Source organism: Cheilinus undulatus, linkage group 1 (genome assembly GCF_018320785.1).
Source record: "Cheilinus undulatus linkage group 1, ASM1832078v1, whole genome shotgun sequence".
NCBI lineage: Eukaryota > Metazoa > Chordata > Actinopteri > Labriformes > Labridae > Cheilinus > Cheilinus undulatus.
Genome location: NC_054865.1, coordinates 13,660,355 through 13,680,572, shown reverse-complemented (window position 1 = coordinate 13,680,572; position 20,218 = coordinate 13,660,355). Strand labels below are relative to the sequence as shown.

Below are 20,218 nucleotides of genomic sequence, written 5' to 3'. Positions count from 1 at the left end.
GATACACCTGATCCTTGATTAACATAAGCTTTCTTAAAGCACCTCTCTGTGCTCATATTAAACAAGATAACACAGGAGATGTGTCACACGTTGCTGTTAGACTCATGGTTTATTTGTTGTTACTGGTCTGATGTAGCTGGTAGTCATGCATAAACATGTTTGAATATGTGTTTTTCTCTCTGCAGCCAAACAGTATGCCACTTTCTTAAAGCTCCACAAAAAAATGTTCTAAAAACTTTATAAATAAGTCAAAAAGCACGACTTTAATGCTCTCCTTATTATCTTGTAGGCCAATCACAGCAAATATGCACTGGTGCGCAGAGATGCTGAGTCATTATGCAGTTGTTTGGGAAAAAAAACTTCCCTTTCACGCAAATTGGTGTCCTTGCATTAAACATCTAATGATGAGGACTGTAACTGCATGGCATGAATAGAGTCAAGATTAGTCTGTGAGAGCTGATGGAAAAGCAGTGCTGTTTTTATTGCGCACAAACTTTCCAGATATCACAAAACAAATCCAAATCTGTATGATTAAAAATAAATGGTGAATGATAAAAAGGTTGGTAAATATTGCTTTTACATTGCTATTACTAAGCTATAACCTGGAGTTAGATCAGTCTGAGACTCTCAGCTGCTTTTTTATCCATGTGTGGCACCGTTAAGCATGACAAGGATGTGAGTGTTGCAGTTGTTTTTTTAGAGGTCTCCTTCAATTCAGGGACGAGACTTTGTCAAGGTGGTGCTTCAGTGAACACATTACCATTCCTTAGATTAAACACACCGTCTGTTATTCTGAATATTAAACATGGATTGTCAGAATCTGTGCATGATGTGGTGGACAGCATGTGCTGCAAAGGTGGATGGTAAGGGTCAGAAATCCTAATGTAGGATTAAGAAGAGTCCAGCACAGGGCTCTAGTTTGTTCAGTTAATAGTCATAACTATATCACTGCACTTCATATGATCCACATTTATCTAACAACTCCAAATGAACACCTTATTTCAAGAATTTTAGGGTAATTTTCTTTATTATCTTCAATGAAATTGGTTTATCATAACTGGACAGACCATCTTATTTTAAGACTCTTAATAGGTGAAATTTACTCACTACTTTGGCATTGGATATTCTCATTTATTACAAAAAGTCAAGGCCTTGTTTTGCTGATAAATCTTGAAATAAGATGTTTATCAGGACTTCTCAGGTGAATGTGGATTATGATAAGTGCTAACAGATGTTTTGACTCATAATTTGACATATTAACTATTTTTGCAGTGTGCTTCCAAAACAAGCTTATCTTATTATTAAAATTATGATTCTTTGAGTGTGCCGGGCAGTAAAATGAGGATAAAAATCATATTAAATGTTCAGGTTAAGCAGTGTACAAACACTGAAAAAACAGACAATAATAATAATAAATGCATTCTTTATATTGCACTGGTTAGAGGGTTTTACTTTATCTCGAACAAAACAAGATTCCCAATCAATAAAGGCTGTTTCTCCTTTTACTCCGTCAAAGATGGAGCTTTCCTTTAACAATTTGACTCTACTAACTCTCTCTAATGGATTGGACAGTTTAACACTTTGTTACTTTGTGTATGTGGGTGTTGGGTGGATGCACTTAAGAGCAGAGGAGATGAGGGGAGCACAGGGGCGGTTGGGTCTAAATACATATTGCAGACATTTTAGCAATCGACACCACAGAGCAGCCAGTACAGATTGCTCTGACACTTTAGCCTCTCCTTACAAGCCGCCCTCTCAAAGGTACGAAAAAAGAAACAGGAAAACAAAATGAGGCCAAACGTCATCAGCAGAGGTGGAGCGGCTGATTGGATTCTGCAAAGAAACGCACACCTGCAGAGAGCGACGCACTTACACAAACCTGTCACACGCTACAGCTGCTCTCAGAGAGCCGTCTTTTCTTCAAGTATCACAGCAAGGCCTTATCTCATCCACTTCAAACACTGATGCCTCTTGTGATGAATCTCTAATGTGAGAGAACTGGAAAACTATTATCTGGACTTGGCAGATTTCTTTGGCTGGCCAATTGCACTGCGGTTCCTGCAGGGAGCCCTCGCTCCAGTTTTTAGGCTCCGTAAATTGTCCCCATGTCTCCTTGTTTCCCTTGTTGCGAGCCAAATCGACCTCTTGTTAGCAAAAAAAAAAATCTAACACCTTGCAGAGAGAGAGAGAGCAAGATTTGTACAGTCTGTAGTCTCCATCACTAACCCTGTGATTGTTATTCTTTAAGAGCACTTTTCCTGGCAAGAAAATAAATTAGTACCGACCAATTAACAACTAATAGTTGTTGGATGTTGCACAACAACATTTTTAGGCATACTACAAGTACCAGTGTACTTGTGTTTAAAGCCAAATAAGAAAGTGGATGCCATAGTTACACTTTTAAAGCCCATAATTACTATATTAAAGCCTGGACTTGTGTAGAAAATCCCCATTTTACATAAATATACAACTAAGCAGTCATCTGTGTGGGTTCTGAATGTATAAATTCCTCTCAGGCGGGTATTTGGAAGTGACATTGGGAGGTGTAGTCACAGATAGGCTGTCATTGAGCTGCTGGTGGTGCCGGGTGGAGGTTGCTGTCCATGCTGAGCAGCATGAAAACAAGCGAGGCCTGCTGGCGAGAGGCCATGAAATGCACAATTACTCCTGGCTCAATCGCATTAGGCTTTCTCAAAGGCAAAAAGGCAATCGATGTGTGACTTAGAGCTTATTATAAAGTGAATTTTTGAATTTTTGAATTAAAAGCCTAGAGGTGGGCTATTTTACTGTTTATTTCAGTGGATAAGAGAGGAGATAAATGGTAGGAGCAGGTTGTAAAGGCAGGATATTTCCATTAGAGGGTCACGTTAGGTGGTGTCTCGATCAAAACAACACCAAAGGTGGTATAAAGGGTATCAGAAAATCATGGGGTGATTTCCTGCTACTTCAACTCAGCAGTCCTTGATGAAAATGAAATGGCACAAATAAGATCTTTGTTCTAATGAATCAAACAACATAATCTTACAATAGGAGACCGAGCTGTTATCATGTAACATTGTTACCCAGTCAGCACTGAGGCTAGCTAGTCTTTACTGGAGTTAGCTATCGGTGTCAAAGCACAAAGAGAAGCACTGAGTGTGCCGGTTTAACTGGTGTTAGATTAAATGGTGCTAGACCAAGCTGATCTGCAGGCCTGGCTATAATGTGAAACATGCAATTACGCCACTAGCTTTGCCATTTGAAGAATTTATTGGTGCTTGTCGGGACACAAGGAAAGTGTTTGCAGAGTCGCAAAGGTTAAAGCCCAGAGAATATTTGGGCCGTGAAGATGTCTGCTTAAAACAAGGCAAATGACGGTGACACGCTTAGAAAAACTTGCCTGCTTTAGGTCAAATATGTCTGTCAAGTGCCATTCTTATGATGAATCTGATGGTTTCAGACATGTTTGTGTTCAAACACAGTCACATAATCTGAGATATGTGTTAAAACATGTCTCGTAAGAAATGGGAGTGACATGCAAGCTGTGTTAACTTGTGAAAGCTCATAATACAGATTATCAACAGGTGGGGCAATACATTTTAGTGCTGGTGAGTTTCAATAGCATTAGCATGGGCGGTTTTACCATTATGCTTAGGCCTGAAGCCTCACGCTCCAAGCAGCCTCGAGGTATAATCATAATGAGGTATGCATCTTAAATTTCTCTCAATGACTAATACATGTATCATTGGATGTAAATAAGGGGCAGAGAGTGAATAGCATAGCCTCAAAATAGATTTTAAGTATGCAAAATAGCCTCAGATGAGGACCCTTGTACTCAACAGCAAGGTTCAAGTCTCAAAAAGGCCCCAAAGCAAATTATAGTTGGGTAGATCTCTGAAACAGTGAGTTGGTGGTTTACTGTGTGGAAGAATGGCATGCAATAAACAGAAATGTATGATTTGTGGCAGGAGAAGGGATATTGTACCAAAAGGGGCACTATGTTTTTCAAGTTTAATAAGCTAGAGTAGCGAGACACTGAGAGGGGGTCCCCAGATGCCTTCCAAAAACAGGGATGGAAATCGAGAACTGGTTCCAGTCGAGAGCCATTGACATTTAATCTTAACAATTCCCTTATCAATTCCTTACTTCCTTGTGCCTTGAAAAACACGGCCTTGCGAGAGGTAGTCAGCAAAGTGGCTAAGAACAGAGAAGTCGAGGAAGTGAGCTTGGTAGATAGTCACAGCAAAAGGCAGAAGCAGTCGAAAAGTGTGGCTTCATTTTCTCTCAATTAGCGTGATGTACATCTGTCGAAGAGTAAAAGTCATGCAAGGCATGCATCTTTTTACACAAGACCTGTTACTTTTGTTTTAGATTTCAATTTCCTTTGATACATCCAGAGATCTAGGATCCAGAGACTAGTTTTATATTATCTTTAGGTTCTCTTAAAGAGAATGAGCAGTAGCATTATATTCTAATTCAAGTTCAGAGATTGAAGATCCAGAGAGCAGTTTGTTTTTACTGAGAGACTTTTTGTATATTTTAGCATTTTAGCGAGCATAACTGTTTATTACAGCAGTAAGTGAAGTGTGCTTGTCACTGACTCATTGAAGGCATTTATCTTGTCAAGTGTTCAGAGGAAAAGAGACTCAATAAAACCTGAGTTGTTAACAGTGAAAACCTATATAGTCTTATTTTACCAAAAGGAAAATTGAGAGGAAGGAATTGATAAGGGAATCATAAAAAACGGAATCAATAAGAGAATCAATAATGGGATTGATTTAAGTAAAAATCTTATCTCTTCCCATCCCTATCCAAAAATCAAAGACTATTTTTAAATTATTTCAAATGGCATATTTTACCTATTTTAAATAAATATATGCATACAGTTAGTTAAATGACAAATAAAAACATGGTCATTTGGTGAGATTTACACTCCAAACAAAGTAATGTTTGAAAAAATACAAAAATCTGAGTCTGTCTGTGACTATTCTTGAATGTGCACGGCTGTGCTCCACTTGATTTTAACTACATTCAAGTAGAGTGGCACCTTTATTTTGGAGGTTGTGGGCTGAAAAGTTTTTTATTTCCCTTAGCTAGAGACATGTTGAAATATTTAGATGTAGTGGTGTGATAGTCTTAGAGCTGATGAGGGAACAGTTGGGTATTTGGTTATTAATACGGGCGATTCAGTTCAGAGTTTCTGCAGTCAATGGTGAATAATCTCCCGTTGTGTTGCATTTTGGAATCCAACTATTTTGCATTGCTGTTGTTTTTTATACAATCATAAAACTTATTGTTTGTATGCAGATCCACTTTCATTTTGGAAGAATACAAGAAATTCCAGGTAGATTGAAGATTATGGCTTGGATTTAAGTACGGACAAAGGAACTTGTCATGGATTGAGAAGGAAATAAGGGGACAGTAAGAAGGTAAATGTTTGCTAATACGAGGTGCAGATGACTTCTGACTTGTCCACTGAGCTTTCTGTCATTATTTTATTGTGAAATTGCACATCAAGGAGCAGTGGTAAACTTTTTTTCATTGTGGCTGAAGGGCGATGCTCTCTAAGCTTAATCAAAGTGTTCTGAAAGGGTCAACAAAGCCATTAAATTATCTGATGCACCAGTGATGGGCCTTAGTTAATCATCATTAATGCATTAACTCCTTAATGCCTGTTGTATCATATTTGATCCATACTTTTATGACACCTCTATCTAATAAATATGATCATAAATGACTAAAACAAAAATTCCAAATACAGTCTTATGAATGATAAAAATGCCCTCAAGTGGATTAGAGATACAAAAAATTATATGTTCAATTTTATGGAAATTTAGATTTTTTTGGATTTCATTAGAAAGAGAAATAAACATTTCAGCTCCAAAAAATGAGAATTTTCTGGCTATAATTTGTGTTTTCAGGCTTTAAGGGGTTAATGCTGATAGCTGATTTGGGTATGTCCTGCAGCTTTCTGACCTGATGTCTTCAGTCATTTGTTTGCTTGCTATTGTAATAAATGGTGAAAGGCCATATTGGTCTTGGGGCCTTTACTAAAACAACCCCTGAGCATTAGTGTGGCATTACTATGGGCTTTCTTGTCATGGCAGCTGCCATAGTGAAGGTTTGAGGTAATATGAGTGCTCACTTAAAAACAGGTTTAGTAATTTTTTGGAATAATTTAGACTTTTCAATGCAAAAATTCAGCACTTTGCTCCTCTAAAATTGTGCTTTGACCTTGACCCTTCCCCTCCCGTGCTTTTCTCGTCTCTGAGCATTACCACAGAGTGTATCCTGGGCCTGATTTGACTAAAAAGCCTCTCTGATAAAACAGTCACGTAAATGGCTCCAGTGTTGTAACACAGAGCTCTTCATTCCCTGTGTATAAGGGGGTACCAGGCTACCCTCTAGTGGCCCGGCTGAGCGATGAACCGTGTCACAGAGTAAGTTGTTGTCTCCCTCACACAGATAAAAAGGGTAAACCGGATACCCACCTCCAAAAAAGAAAAACCCTGACTGTTGTGAGGAAAAGTCCTTTGCGGCGTAAAACGACGCGTAAAGGAGCCGTGCGGGGAATTCCAGCGCGTAAAGTGAACGGAGGATGTTTATACTTTATATGCAAATCAGCTTCATAGACACCACCAGAGGTCTTATTTTAAGGCCTGAGCTCTGCTGTTTTTTTTTTCCTCCTGACTTTTCAAGAAAGAAAGCTTTGATGTTGGCAGGAAGGATCGATGCCAAAGAGGGAGAGAGAGAGAGAGAGGAGAGGGAGGATGCAGAATGAAAATGTACTTGTGGTGTGAGGTGGTGGTGGTGGAAGGGGAGGGGGGTCTACCGTCATCATGTGTTTAAAGCAAGCCCTTTATGAAGCCTCTGACACCATGTCCATCTCTTTAGGGGAAGGAAAAGCCACAAGTGACGTTTCCCCCCCCCTCGTCTTCCATCCTCCCTCTTTTCACGCCATCTCTCGCGTTCGAGCCCCCCGCCATCATGTGGACATGATAAAGTTTGTCGGGTCTCATCACGCTCGCGGATAATACGAGCTGAGATGTAACTGGTTGACCTTACTGCACTGCTTATTTCTGTTTCATTTGGCACAATCTGTCCGAGCAGTTGCTGCACGCGCACGGACGGGGAGTCGAGTGAATGGCTGATCTGCGTCTCTCCGCAACATCATCCTCCTGGCGGCTCGGCTGCGCGCAGGCCTGCGGAGCCGCAACTTTATGAGGATGCACACATGTACACACACTTAAAAAATAATCTCCCTGGCCCTGTATGAAGATGCAAGATGAAGTAGTTTGCTGCCACGTCTGAAGGTTGCAGAGGATTTTTTTTTTTCTCGCTGCGCAAAGGAGACTCGAGGCAGAAAGAGCGCATTTACCCTCCATTATCAATCATGATGTTATAAAAGCAGCCTCATTGAAGTGCAAAAAGTCTGAAATTAAGAAATAATCCGCCAACAAGTCAGATCAGTGCAAAGGAAAGCAACAGACATCCAAAAAAGCGCAGGCGCCTCAAGGAGGATGAGATTAATTAATGATTAGAGAATAAAATCCGCATCTACTTACATGGAGCTGATGTTTTTGAATAACTCTGCTATGTCAACGCTGGTCCCATTGCTCCCAGTGTCTTGCAGTGCCAGTAAAGGGAAAAACCTGCCGTTGTCGGACTTATTGCAATAGATCTCTGTTTGAGAGCAGCTGCAGGTCGGCGGGCAGTCCAGCATGGAGCTCAGATAGTCCTGGAAAACACTCATCAGAAACAAAACCCTCCACCAGCAAATCCGGATCGAATGAAACCATAGATCCATGTCTCCGGGCGGATAGAGGTCCCGATGATGTCCTCTGGGTTAGAAACAGAACAGGAGAGAGGAGAGGAGGAAGAGTAGGAGGAAGGAAGGAAGGAAGGAGGAGGATGGTGGTGCGTCTGTACAGAGGATGCTCTATGTGAGCGGTTCTGCCGGGGATGGATGCTGTAGTGTCCTTGCGCGTCAGCGATTGGGTGAAAAGGAGAGAGGGGGTGAAAAAAAGGGAAAGGAAAGACGAAACAACAAAACGGAAATCAAAAATAAGAAAGCGAGACGAAGAGGGGCTCCGCTCGTCTTTTCAGCCTCAGATGCATGGTGTTTCCCCGGAATACCGCGATGCTTCTGCTGCTGCTGCTGCTGCTGCTGCTGATGTCGTCTCTCTCTCTGCGAGCAGGACCAGGACGACTGGCTGGAGAGCTCACAGACACTAAATGAGAAGTTGGAGCATCAAGTCCCTCCTACCGGCTACAGTCAGACTGACACCTGCACAAACTGCAGGCGATCAACTGTGATTACATTCATATGAGCAGAGATGAGCCACACAAAGGCAGCATCAAAATACGAGGGACAACGTCACAATGAGAAAATCACATCCAGATATGAAGCTTTAATATGTGCAGAAATGTCAATGAATTCTGTTTGGGAAAATACTAGGGATGGGCGATGTGGACCAAAATAATCACTATATTTCTGACTCAATATATATTATTTTATTCTGCAATGAACAAAACCCAGGTCAGCTATAAATCCATTCTACATGGGCTGAATGTTAACCTTGCACTTTTATTAACAGCCACCTACACCACGTCAACTGCTGCTGCTTCCCCATGAAAATAATTCATTACTTTTGGGTAGTACCTTAAGTTAAATTAATGTTAATGTTTTTGCACTTTGAATGCTTGGCATAGTCAGAAAAAGCACAAAACATGGCCTTTTGGTAGAGATTCTACATGAAGAAATCATTAATTGTCCCCCAAAGGCATGGGTTTAGCACAGGGGGGAAATGGGTACTGATTACCCGGGCCCATAGTAGATAGGGGCTCTTGGGAAGCCTGCAATGAAAAGTGTATTTTGATTTATTTTTTCTTAGTAATTAGTGACATTATTAAACCAAAAGTGACTAAAGCAGTGATCCTCAATGCCCATTTAAGCTGCCTTGTGCAGTTAAATGCCACTTACTTTGTCACTTTTTCTCCAAGTGTTTGCTGCTATTTGGCCATTTTTGCTACCTTTAACCTATCTTAATTGCCACTTTTCACCACTTAGATTGTGGCTCTTGCAAATGCCAATGTCCAAATGGTATAGTGCAGCACTGCAAAATATTGCAAGTAATTTTAATTTAACCATAATAAAGATGTTGCTCACAAATGGGGAAAATATGTTTAAAAAAATACATTTAAATGCATAGATAAATGCATAGATATTTGTAAAAAAAAGACTCAACATATGTTGCTTGTCTCACTGGTTAAGGGGGGCCCTGTGTAAATTCTTTCCGGAGGCCCGAAATCCCTAGCTACGCCGTGCCCAAAGAAAGGTCTCAGCTGCATGATGTAACCTACAAAGAACTTGTAATATGAAATCAAAATTGATTTCAAATAAAATAAGATAAACAAAATAGCTCCCCACTTATTAAAACTATTAACAATGAAAACCATGTACAGTAATCAAATCCAAGATAATCTATTTGAACTTTCTCAGTGTTAAAGTCCATGCACATCAAATTTGTATTTTTTTTCTTGCAAATAATCTGCATGAAACATTTATTTTTCAAACCTGTACAAAGTCAATGCAAGCTTCAATCTCCTCTGACCTCAGACACACTGCAAATAAATGCTCCAGATCATTCAGATCACTGATACACCTCTGACTAGTCTGTGACACGAACAGGTCAGCCAATTGGTGCGCTGTGGAGGGAGTTAATAACTTTGCAAAGCAAATGGATTCGCCCATTTCCTTGTTTCTCACTGGCAAATCCATCTTGCAAAGCTCCCACCTGAACAGTTTGAGCCCCGTTTAAAAGTGACAGGACCAATCAGCGTCGAGGGGCAGTACTTTCGGGTGCAACAGAGTTGTGTCATATGCAAGCAGCAGCAAGAGGCTGGTGCAATTATGGCGGAAGACATTAGCGTGGATGCTGCTAAAGCGCCAGTTTTATCAGAACTTGACAACATTTCTTGGTTAAAAGAAGAACAAAGAACAGCAGTGAGATGTCTTCTTTTCAAAAAAGTCGTGTACTGACATATCTACAGTCGCCATGGTTCGTATTATGCAGCTCTCTATAGAGTTTACTTCTCTGTAGTGGCGAGCCATGGTAACCGCAACGTCACATGTTTTGTTGCTCTTGATTGGCCCATAAAGATGTGACAGACTTAACCTGGCACAGATGGATTTTTGAAAAGACAAGTCACTGCTGTTCTTTGTTCTTATTTTAACCAAGAAATGTCGTCAAGTTCTAGTATCATCTAGCTTCCTTGCAGCGGAGTCACATGAGATGAGATTTTATTTGAATTGCGAGGCTCATGCCCAAATTAATGGAAACATATTCAAAGCGCAATCATATTTAGTTGAAATTTAAGAAATATCACTTTTATTCTATGAAAAACTGTAATGGAAACTGAGCTAATGAAAAAATAGAAATCTGCATTGCCCTCCTGGATGTGCATAAATGTGGCTTTACGCATGGACTGAAGGAGAGAGAGCGTAACCTCATTTTATCTTCCGCTCTAATATACATCACTGTTTATCAGAAGACATGAGAAAACACACTGCATGTCTTTCAGAATGTGCATAATTTATCCACAAAATTGCATCACTCCTGATGGGCATAGAAAGGCACGACAAAATTTCCACTCCAAATTATTTACATTTTTCTGTTTCGGTTTATTCACGTCACCCTGAATGTGCAAAGTCCTAAACACTGAGCTTTATTCATTAATTCAACATCAACAAACTATGTGGATACAGCAGAAATGTCTTTCAATCAATCAGTCAAGCTCCAATTACATTGAGGCAACTCACAATTGGTTACTCACCGATACCAAGGACAGCTGATTACTTAGAGATATCAGTTCTTTAAAGGTTCTTTATTTTCATCAGATGTTTCTCACTCCTTGTCTAGACGACTTAGCCAGGAATAGTTTGCAGTGTGCTCTACTTTTGGTATCCTCAGTTATGATGAATCATCACCAAACTGTGGCCAGAGCTCCAACTTTGCCTACTGATGAGAGGCAATCATCATGCTGTAGATGATCTCAAGTACATAATCCAGAATAGGAACAAAAACTTGGTTTCAGCACCTGTATCCGATACTGGTACCATTGGGCTGGTTTTGTCACACAGACCTGGCAACCCTGCTTAGAAGTAAGGATGGGCAGAAATTCACCAATTGTACACAAATTGTGGAACATTTAAAAAAAATGTTCCTCATTGAAAGACTTTGAATGTCCCACCATCTACATCGTATTATCAAAAGGTCAGTACTGGATGCTTCCAATCTTGGGGCCCTCAAGTGGCACAGCATTAAAACAGGCCTGATTCTGTGCTGGAAATCACTACATGGACTCAGGAGCACTTCCAGGAATCACTGTCTGTCAACACCGTTCCTCATGCCATCAACAAATGCAAGTTAAAGCTGGATCATGCAAAGAAGAAGCCATGCTGTATGTGGAAATGATCAGGAATCATTTCCACATACAGCATGGCTTCTTCTTTGCATGATCCAGCTTTAACTTGCATTTGTTGATGGCACGAGGAACTGTGCAAATTTCATTTGAAATGGGCTGAGCCAAAATGGAAAACTGTTCTGTGGTCAGATGAACCAAAATTTGAAATTCATTTTGGAGAGCACAGTGTCCTAAGGGCCAAAGAGGAGAGGGATCATCCAGCTTGTTATCAGCACGCAGTTCAAAAGCCTCCATCTCTGATGGTAGGGGATTGCATTAGTGTCTATGGTGGGCAGCTTACACATCTGGTAAGGCATTTTCAATATTACAATGTTACTGTTATGACCCTGGGTCATATTGTTTCTGTTTTACTGCACATGTGCAGCTCTGTGTGTCCTCCCCTGCAGTGTTAAGTCTGTGAGTGTGTCTCTGTGTGGGTGTGTCTAAGTAATTAGGTGGTGATGCAGGTGGCTGTAGCCTGATTGGATGATTGAAGAGGAAGGTGCTGCTGCTGATTGGATCTGACCACTCCCCCCAGCCTTTAAATGTCAGCTGCTGTAGTCTGCTCTCCCCTTCACCAGCCACTTCCAAAGAAGCCAACAGCTCTGTGATTTGTAGCTTGGCTTTTTGTGAATTGTAGACTTGAGTATTTAGACTTAGAATTTAGCTTTGGTGACTTGACTTAGATTGTGACTGTTTTAAATTTGTGAATATTTTTGTTAAACTTTAAGCTCTTGGCAGCAGGGAGTAACCACTTTGTTAATTTGTTTGTTACTCTTAATAATTCAATTAAACTGCTGCTTAACTTTGCTTAATTTGTACCTGGCTTCCTTGGGAGTGGGATGAGTGGGGCCACACATTGTGTTATGTCCAGGTTCCCCTAGACTGAGACGCAACATAATTTGGGGGCTCGTCCTATTCGATTTTTGCCGTCGTATTGGTAAAGTTGGTGAGTATTTTCGGTTGTTTTTTTGGTAGTGTCTACACTTGTGTGTTTGGCAGTTTTTTCTGTTAGTGAGGTGGCAATATGGAGTTTAAACTAGAGGAGTTTGCTGCTAATCAAACTAGAGAAGAACTGGATAAATGTAAGAAAAATGATCTGGTGCTAGTTGCTGAATTTTTTGATGTGCATGTGCCACTTAATGCCAAGAAAAATGAAATTAAACAGATTCTTTGTGTTAAGTTGTTCGGTGAGCAACCTTCTACAGGTGTGCCAGGTGACACAGCAGGTATTACTGCCCCACTCCAGAGCCTCCCTGTGAAAACCAGCATGTCTACAGAGGAGTTTAGGCTTACTCTGAAAATAAGAGAGGCTGAGCTCAGAAACAAGGAGTTGGAGGTGGAAGCCATGCACCTGAAGGTAAGAGATCTGGAGCTAGAACGGGGAGCAGCTGTAGCTGCCAGGACTTCAACCTCACAGTCACTGGTCCCTAAGCCCCATGATGGCTTTGATGTAAGCAGGCACATTGCACTAGTCCCACCATTTAGAGAATCTGAGGTAGATTCATATTTCAATGCATTTGAGCGCATTGCTGCCACTCTTAATTGGCCAAAGAGTGTGTGGCCTCCTCTGCTGCAATGCAAATTAGTGGGTAAAGCTCAGGAAGTGTGTAATTCGTTGTCAATTGGAGAGTCTCTAAACTATGAAACTGTGAAAGCCACTGTCCTGTGAGCTTATGAGTTAGTTCCTGAGGCATATAGACAAAAGTTTAGAAAATGTGAAAAAACTGCCACCCAGACTTTTGTAGAGTTTGCAAGGGAGAAGACCACTCTTTTTGATAAATGGTGTCATTTAGCAGACGCTTTTCTCCAAAGCGGCGTACATTCAAGAGCAAGAACAACACAAGCAACGATCTAGACAAGAAGAAACAACATCAGTAAGTGCCATCAAGTACTTCAGGTCCAATTGGATGCAAGTGTTGCCATGTAGAGTTTAAGGCAAAGCACCTAAAATATACGTTGTTTTTTGTTTTTTGTTTTGTTTTGTTTTTCTTTTTGTTTTGTTATGCTTTTTGTTTTTTGTTTTTGTTTTTTGTTTTTTTTTGTTTTGTTTTTTGTTTTGTTTTTTGTTTGTTTGTTTTGTGATTAAACAGCAACAATGAATCAAGCAAAATGTGGGATCTCTAATCGCCATCCATTAGACTTCACAACAACTAATTACCCAGTACTTAGTGCTGGGTCATTCACAAAGAGCTGGGCAAAGAACTCCCAGAAGTAGAGCAGGACAGTGAGAGCCAACTGTAGTTGGGAGACTCATTCAACCACTGGGGACAGCAGTGGAGAATAGTCTAGCTAAGTGCGTAGTGTTCTCTAAAGAGCTGGGTCTTTAGCCTTCTCTTGAAAGTAGACAGGGAGTCTGCAGATCAAATGGAGTTGGGTAATTCATTCCACCATTTAGGGACAACAGAGGAGAAGAGTCGGGCTTGTGACTTAGGAGCATGATGCGCTGGAAGTACCAGGCACCTTTCGCTGGCTGAGCGTAGTGGGCGAGAAGGAGTGTAGACCTGGATTAGGGACTCCAGGTAAACAGGAGCAGTTTTAGTTACTGCTTTGTAAGCAATGATTAGAGTTTTGAATTTAATGCGAAATGCAACTGGAAGCCAGTGTAGAGAGATTAAAAGAGGCGTGACATGAGCTCTCTTGGGTTGGTTGAAGACCAGACGTGCTGCTGCGTTCTGGATCAACTGCAGAGGTATAACTGTGCATGCAGGTAGGCCTGCCAGTAATGAGTTACAGTAGTCAATGCGTGATATTATAAGAGCCTGTACCAGGAGTTGTGTAGCATGCTCTGTCAAGTAGGGTCTGATCCTCTTGATGTTGTAGAGGGAGAATCGGCAGGACCAAGCAATCGAGGCCACAATGCTGAACAGTACATAGAGGTTTAAGAGCAACATATGCTCCCATCCAGACAAAATCACTTTCAGGAAAGGCCTTGCATATTTCTGCAAGACAATGCTAACCCACATACCACATCTACCACAACAGCATGGCTTCACAGTAGAAGAGTCCAGCTAGAGTCCTACATCAGACAAAAATGGGACAACATTCCTCTCCCAAAACTTCAGACGCTTGTCTCCTGACTTTTCAGATGTTTAAAGACTGTTAAAAGGAAAGGGAATGCAATATATATATATAAACAGCCATGTCACTGCTTTTTTGTATCATTTTATCATTTTGCATTCACATGGATGAAGATGTTTGGCATGTTTAAACAGTATTTTTAAAAACAAAGGGCGGAAACCTCTGTTTTCAAAAATACTAGCCTTCTCTGAGCTAGGGCTGAGTGTTTTAGTGTTTGGCTTCACTTATCAAACACCACAGTATTTTTGAAGGTCCAAATCAAAGGTGAGTCATTGTCAGTGAGACAGAGAAGCACTCAAATATAACTTCCCAGGAGTCACACCAAATCCAATCAAGAATTTGGTTCCTTTGTGAATCAGCATGATTTCTGACAAGGGTTGTCAAGATATGATTCTAGTCAAGATGGAAACAATTTCAATACTTTTTAAGACACCACAGCAACAAAGGCAGAAATCCTGTGCATCAGGAGGGACCAGTGAATAAATAAAAGATCAACATCTATTTTACGTAACATTGAACAGGATGTCATGATGTGATGAGGCTGGTGGGATGAAAGCTGTGAACACTCGGGCTGACCAGATGATGTCTGAGGGTGTCATCCATGGCTGATGGGATGAAGAGTATGACCACACCGTGAAGACTGGCGTAGACCAGAAGATGACTGATGATGACGTGTTGACAACTTGGCGGTGATGGAGAGGTGGGGGGTCACACGCAACAGTGACATGAGTGAACTAGTAGAGGAGAAAGCCATATTTTAAAAGACAGCAGCAGTGTGATAGGCTGACAATGAGGGAGTGGAGCATTGCTATTGGATAAGACCAGGTGATCTGAAGAGATGAGCATGCATGGAGGAGTGCATGCAAAATAGTGAGAGGATAAATATTATACCAGCATGCAGAATATACTGTAGTCTTCCTGCCTGAACTCTTGCTGGAGCTAGATTTATTTAGTAAAATGAGGAACTGAAAAGTATTAAAAATGTTGAGACTCATGCACATTTAAGACAGGAGCTTCTGCAAATAATAAATGTAAATTCTAATGTTGAGATGAACTTTTTTCTTTCACAAAACAGTCGCTTGTTTCTTGAAGTGCATCATGTAGAATAACCTTGCATCACAGATGGATTGGCCAGATTCCATGTCTAACATCAGGCAGAGCCAACGTGCAAAGCTCCAGTGTTAGACGTGCTTCGTTTGAGTATGGGCCTGACCAGTCAGCATCATTTGAGGAGAAGGAGGTGGTAACTTTGGATGCAGTTGAGTTGTAATAGAAGCTGAAAGCAATGATGTAACAGAGATGTGCCGTCTGCAGCCAGGCCCCTCTTGAAATTCTGAGTGGATGAATCACCGTTCTCATTCACTTAACCTTTTAAAGTCATGGGTTTAATTTTCTCAGAAACGTACTTTTTAGATTTTCAAATTAAGAAATGATTAAATTAAATTTTAACTGATTACATTTAGACATGATCTTAGAAAATACTTGGGCCCTCTCAGAGGGTCTACAAGGCCCCGGTGGTCCCTCACTACCCTCTTATATAAACACATTAAAGCTCTTAAAAAATGAATATGAGCATTAATAATGTGTGTTCTAATGGAGTGCTCACTGATTTTTGCTTAATATTCCCACTAACATTATGCATTCTAATTTAGTACAAACCTTCACTACACTTGGCTATTAGGCTCAGATGCAAAAAAGTAGACTCAGATATAATTACCATTTGTACCTGTTCTCATGAACATCTTTGTGGGGTTAAACATGTTTAATAATAATATTTTGAGTGGATGACTTTGTGGTATGATTCGGGTCTTGGGGAGGTTGTGATGATGAGGAAACGTCAGCTTCAGTGGGAGACTGCAGGAGAATAATTTGATGTTCAAATATAATTACAGGGGCAGGTTTGAGACTAGATGGCACAAAATTAAATTGATGTTGCCTAGCAAGAAACCATTACAGTAAAATGGCATCAGTGCTTTCATATTATAATACAGTATGTTTTATAAAATGCATTTTCATTTTAACAGCATCTCATCCATTTAGATAAAGGAGAGGAGGAATTTACATCAATTTGCCTGAAAATAAAACAGCACTGTGTGACTTTTTGTCATTTTTCATAAGTGAAAGGTTCATGAAATAACATGAGTTCACAATAAAGTTCAGGTACTATTATGATCAGGTCCTCTTCTTCTGCTGGTCATTAACATGTTCCCTCAGTGGTCTTTTTGTAAAATGTGAACAAACATACAAACTAAAGCTTAATTTAAACCCCAGGTACACTTTTATTGTTGCTCATTTACCTTCATTAGTCCTGGGGGCAGATGTATGGTAAAGTCCCAACCACCTCCTCTGTTCATCAGCACTCTGTGACTTTCTTTATATCAACCAATTTCTTTAGACACACTTTTCATTATACAGTTTCCCCTTGCAGCTTCATTCAACTTTTAATAAAAGTAAACCTAATAAAATCTGAAAGCCAATAAAAGATTAAACACTTGAAGGACAGGTAGAAAGTAGATGGCATTCATCAGTCTGGATACCTGAGTCAAGAACGAGCACTTAATGATATGCTGGGTTAGCTCTTGATGAGAGATTCTTTCAAGTTGTTAGCAGTTGTTGCACTTGTGTAGTGCAGGGTATGGTGTGCAGCACTGTGCAGAACTTTTAGGCATCTGCGCCAAAATCTGAGGCTGAAGTAAAACATAGATGTGGTGGTTGAACTGCCTGAGGGCACCATCAGGAAGGAGGACAGCCCCGGTCATGGTCATTATCTCCTTGCATGTCACCAGCGGCATGGGAGAGGCCACATCTTTAGGGCGCCGTAAGGTGTGCATGTGGTGAGTAAGCACAGCAAAAGGTACCGTCCAGGAGCCCCTGGTCATATTGTGGATGTCCCAAGGGCAGAAAACTGCTGGTGGTCTTCAGGAGTATCACCAGGGGTGAAAAAGCCTGGAAAAAAAGAGATATGGTTGAGTTTGACCTCGGCTGCCGAGCAACACACGTGTAGACGTGTCCAGCTTGAGTCTGACTGCTTCCCCACCTCTCCAGTGCTGGGATAAGCCACAGCAACCCATTATGAATCCCTAATGCCCTAGTCGCCCCAAACTTAAACACATGGCTGTATCTACAGAGTATAAAGAGTATTTTTTGGTCTACATATGCATGCATTTCCCAGGAGGCAGAGGGCATGTCCCAACTTTTTTTTGCCTCTAATTGGCTAGTATTTGTTCCCTTCATTGTTTGGATGAATACAAATATCAGGATAAGAAAGTCAAAGCTAGAGTAGGGCAAGTCCTCTCAAATACCTCACTATGCAAATGGAGCTGCATGACCTCCTAAAGCAGTAGTTGGTGGTCATTGTACTAACACGAAAGCCCATTTTAAGGTGTTTCTGCCTATTGCAGATATACTAAATGCAGAAGCAGTCTAGCAGGCTTTTTATTTTTTGCTGGTTACGTTGCTAAAAAAAAGTGTGGCACATAAGATAAGGGCAACCTGAGTGCTGTTCCCACTCCTCTCTGGGTGAAAATGTTCCATCAAAGTAAATAACAGTGAAAGGGAAAGACTGAGTCGTTGGCATTTAAAAGCTTAAAATACACAAACTATACAGTGTGGTGGTTATTGAGAGCCAAAGTTAAGTGGCCATTTATTCATGGATATAAAATGAGACTTTTCTGAACAAATGGCATATTAGCATTGTAACATTACAAAAAAAAAAGGAAAAATTATTGGTGTACATGCATGTTGAGTCAGACTCTCTCACTGGAGGCCCATGAAGACCAGCAAAGTCACTGTCAAGTTAACCTGTGATAATAATATTTTTTTTTACCTGAAAAATAACCAGATAATCAAATACAGTTTTTGATTTATTTCTGTCATAGTATGTAGCATTTTACATCCATCCATCCATTTTTTACACTGCTTATTCTGTTTGGGGTCGGGCGGGCTGGAGCCTATCCCAGCTGTCATTGGGCAAAAGGAGGGGTACACCCTGAACTGGTCGCCAGTCAATCACAGGGCTGACATATAGAGACAGACAACCAGGCGCTCTTACTCACACACCTACAGCCAGTTTTGAGTCACCAATTAACCTGATGAGCATGTCTTTGGTGGTGGGAGGAAGCACCGACAGAGAACCCACACATGCAAACTCCGAACAGAAAGGCCCTGACCAGGTAGCAAACAGGTAACCTTCCTGAGGCAGCAGTGCCAAGCTCTGTGCAGCTCATATATAGCATTTTTCTTCTTCCAAACCAGAATTGAAAAGGGGTTAAACAGGGGTAGACATGGGTTATGAAAGTGGCATGAATTGGCAAGGAAAAAGTGATGAAAATAAGACAATGGAGACATCCCATTCTCTGGGTTCGTCAGGGGCCAGCATGCCCACATTTAACCACTTTACTGCTCTCTGGTTTTAGCCTAAAGGTACAGAGCTTGTCTTTCACAATCTTTTGTCAACTGAAATATAAAACATCATAAATCATGGCTTTTTAATTAATCGAAGCACAAAATGCAATGATAATATCTCATTTTGTGTTGCTACTGATGTTTTCAAATCTTCCACCATTCATTCTCGAGGCTTGTTTTCAGTCAAAAGAGGTCATGGTAATGCTGGAGAGCAGGAAGTGACGTTGGACTGCTCTTTTCAATAACCACTTCTGCAGGTATTAACACACCATTTAGCCTGGGTTATGATTTCCAGGTTGGATCTTTGAGTTTTGATAATGACCTATCAATGACCTCATACTAGGAAAAATAAATGAAGATATATAGAGGCATGCCTTTAAGGGTCAGTGTCCACTAGCTTACAGAAGAAATGCTAGCTAAGGATAAATACACTATATTGCCAAAAGTATTCACTCACCCATCCAAATAATTGAGATCAGGTGTTCTAATCACTTCCATGGCCACAGGTGTATAAAATCAAGCACCTAGGCATGCAGACTGTTTCTACAAACATTGATGAAAGAATGGGTCACTCTCAGGAGCTCAGTGAATTCTAGTGTGGTACTGTGATAGGATGCCACCTGTGCAACAAGTCCAGTCATGAAATTTCCTCGCTCCTAAATAGTCCACAGTCAACTGTTAGTGATATTAGAACAAAATGAAAACGATTGGGAATGACAGCAACTCAGCCACGAAGTAGTAGGCCACATAAAATGACAGAGCGGGGTAAGCGGATGCTGAGGCGCATAGTTCACAGAGGTCACCGACTTTCTGCAGAGTCAATCACTACAGACCTCCAAACTTCACATGGCCTTCAGATTAGCTCAAGAACAGTGAGTAGAGAGCTTCATGGAATGGGTTTCCATGACTGAGCAGCTGCATCCAAGCCATACATCACCAAGTACAATGCAAAGCGTTGGATGCAGTGGTGTAAAGCACACCGCCACTGGACTCTAGAGCAGTGGAGACGTGTTCTCTGGAGTGACGAATCATGCTTATCCAGCTGGCAATTGGATGGACAAGTCTGGGTTTGGTGGTTACCAGGAAAACGGTACTTGTCTGACTGCATTGTGCCAAGTGTAAAGTTTGGTGGAGGGGGGATTATGGTGTGGGGTTGTTTTTCAGGACCTGGGCTTGGCCCCTTAGTTCCAGTGAAAGGAACTCTGAATGCTTCAGCATACCAAGAGATTTTGGACAATTCCATGCTCCTTACTTTGCGGGAACAGTTTGGGGATGGCCCCTTCCTGTT

At 41.0% G+C, this 20,218-nt stretch overlaps 1 protein-coding gene across 1 annotated transcript in view; it reads right to left on the bottom strand.

The window, feature by feature from the left end:
- The window catches only part of ntrk3b (neurotrophic tyrosine kinase, receptor, type 3b), a 420,803-nt gene extending 412,655 nt beyond the window's left edge, over positions 1-8,148 (bottom strand). Inside the window, exon 1 of the mRNA XM_041788625.1 lies at positions 7,545-8,148. Within this exon, the coding sequence (XP_041644559.1) occupies positions 7,545-7,786 (242 nt within the window). The 5' untranslated portion in view covers positions 7,787-8,148. The remainder of the gene's footprint in view (positions 1-7,544) is intronic.
- Positions 8,149-20,218: the final 12,070 nt, after the last annotated feature.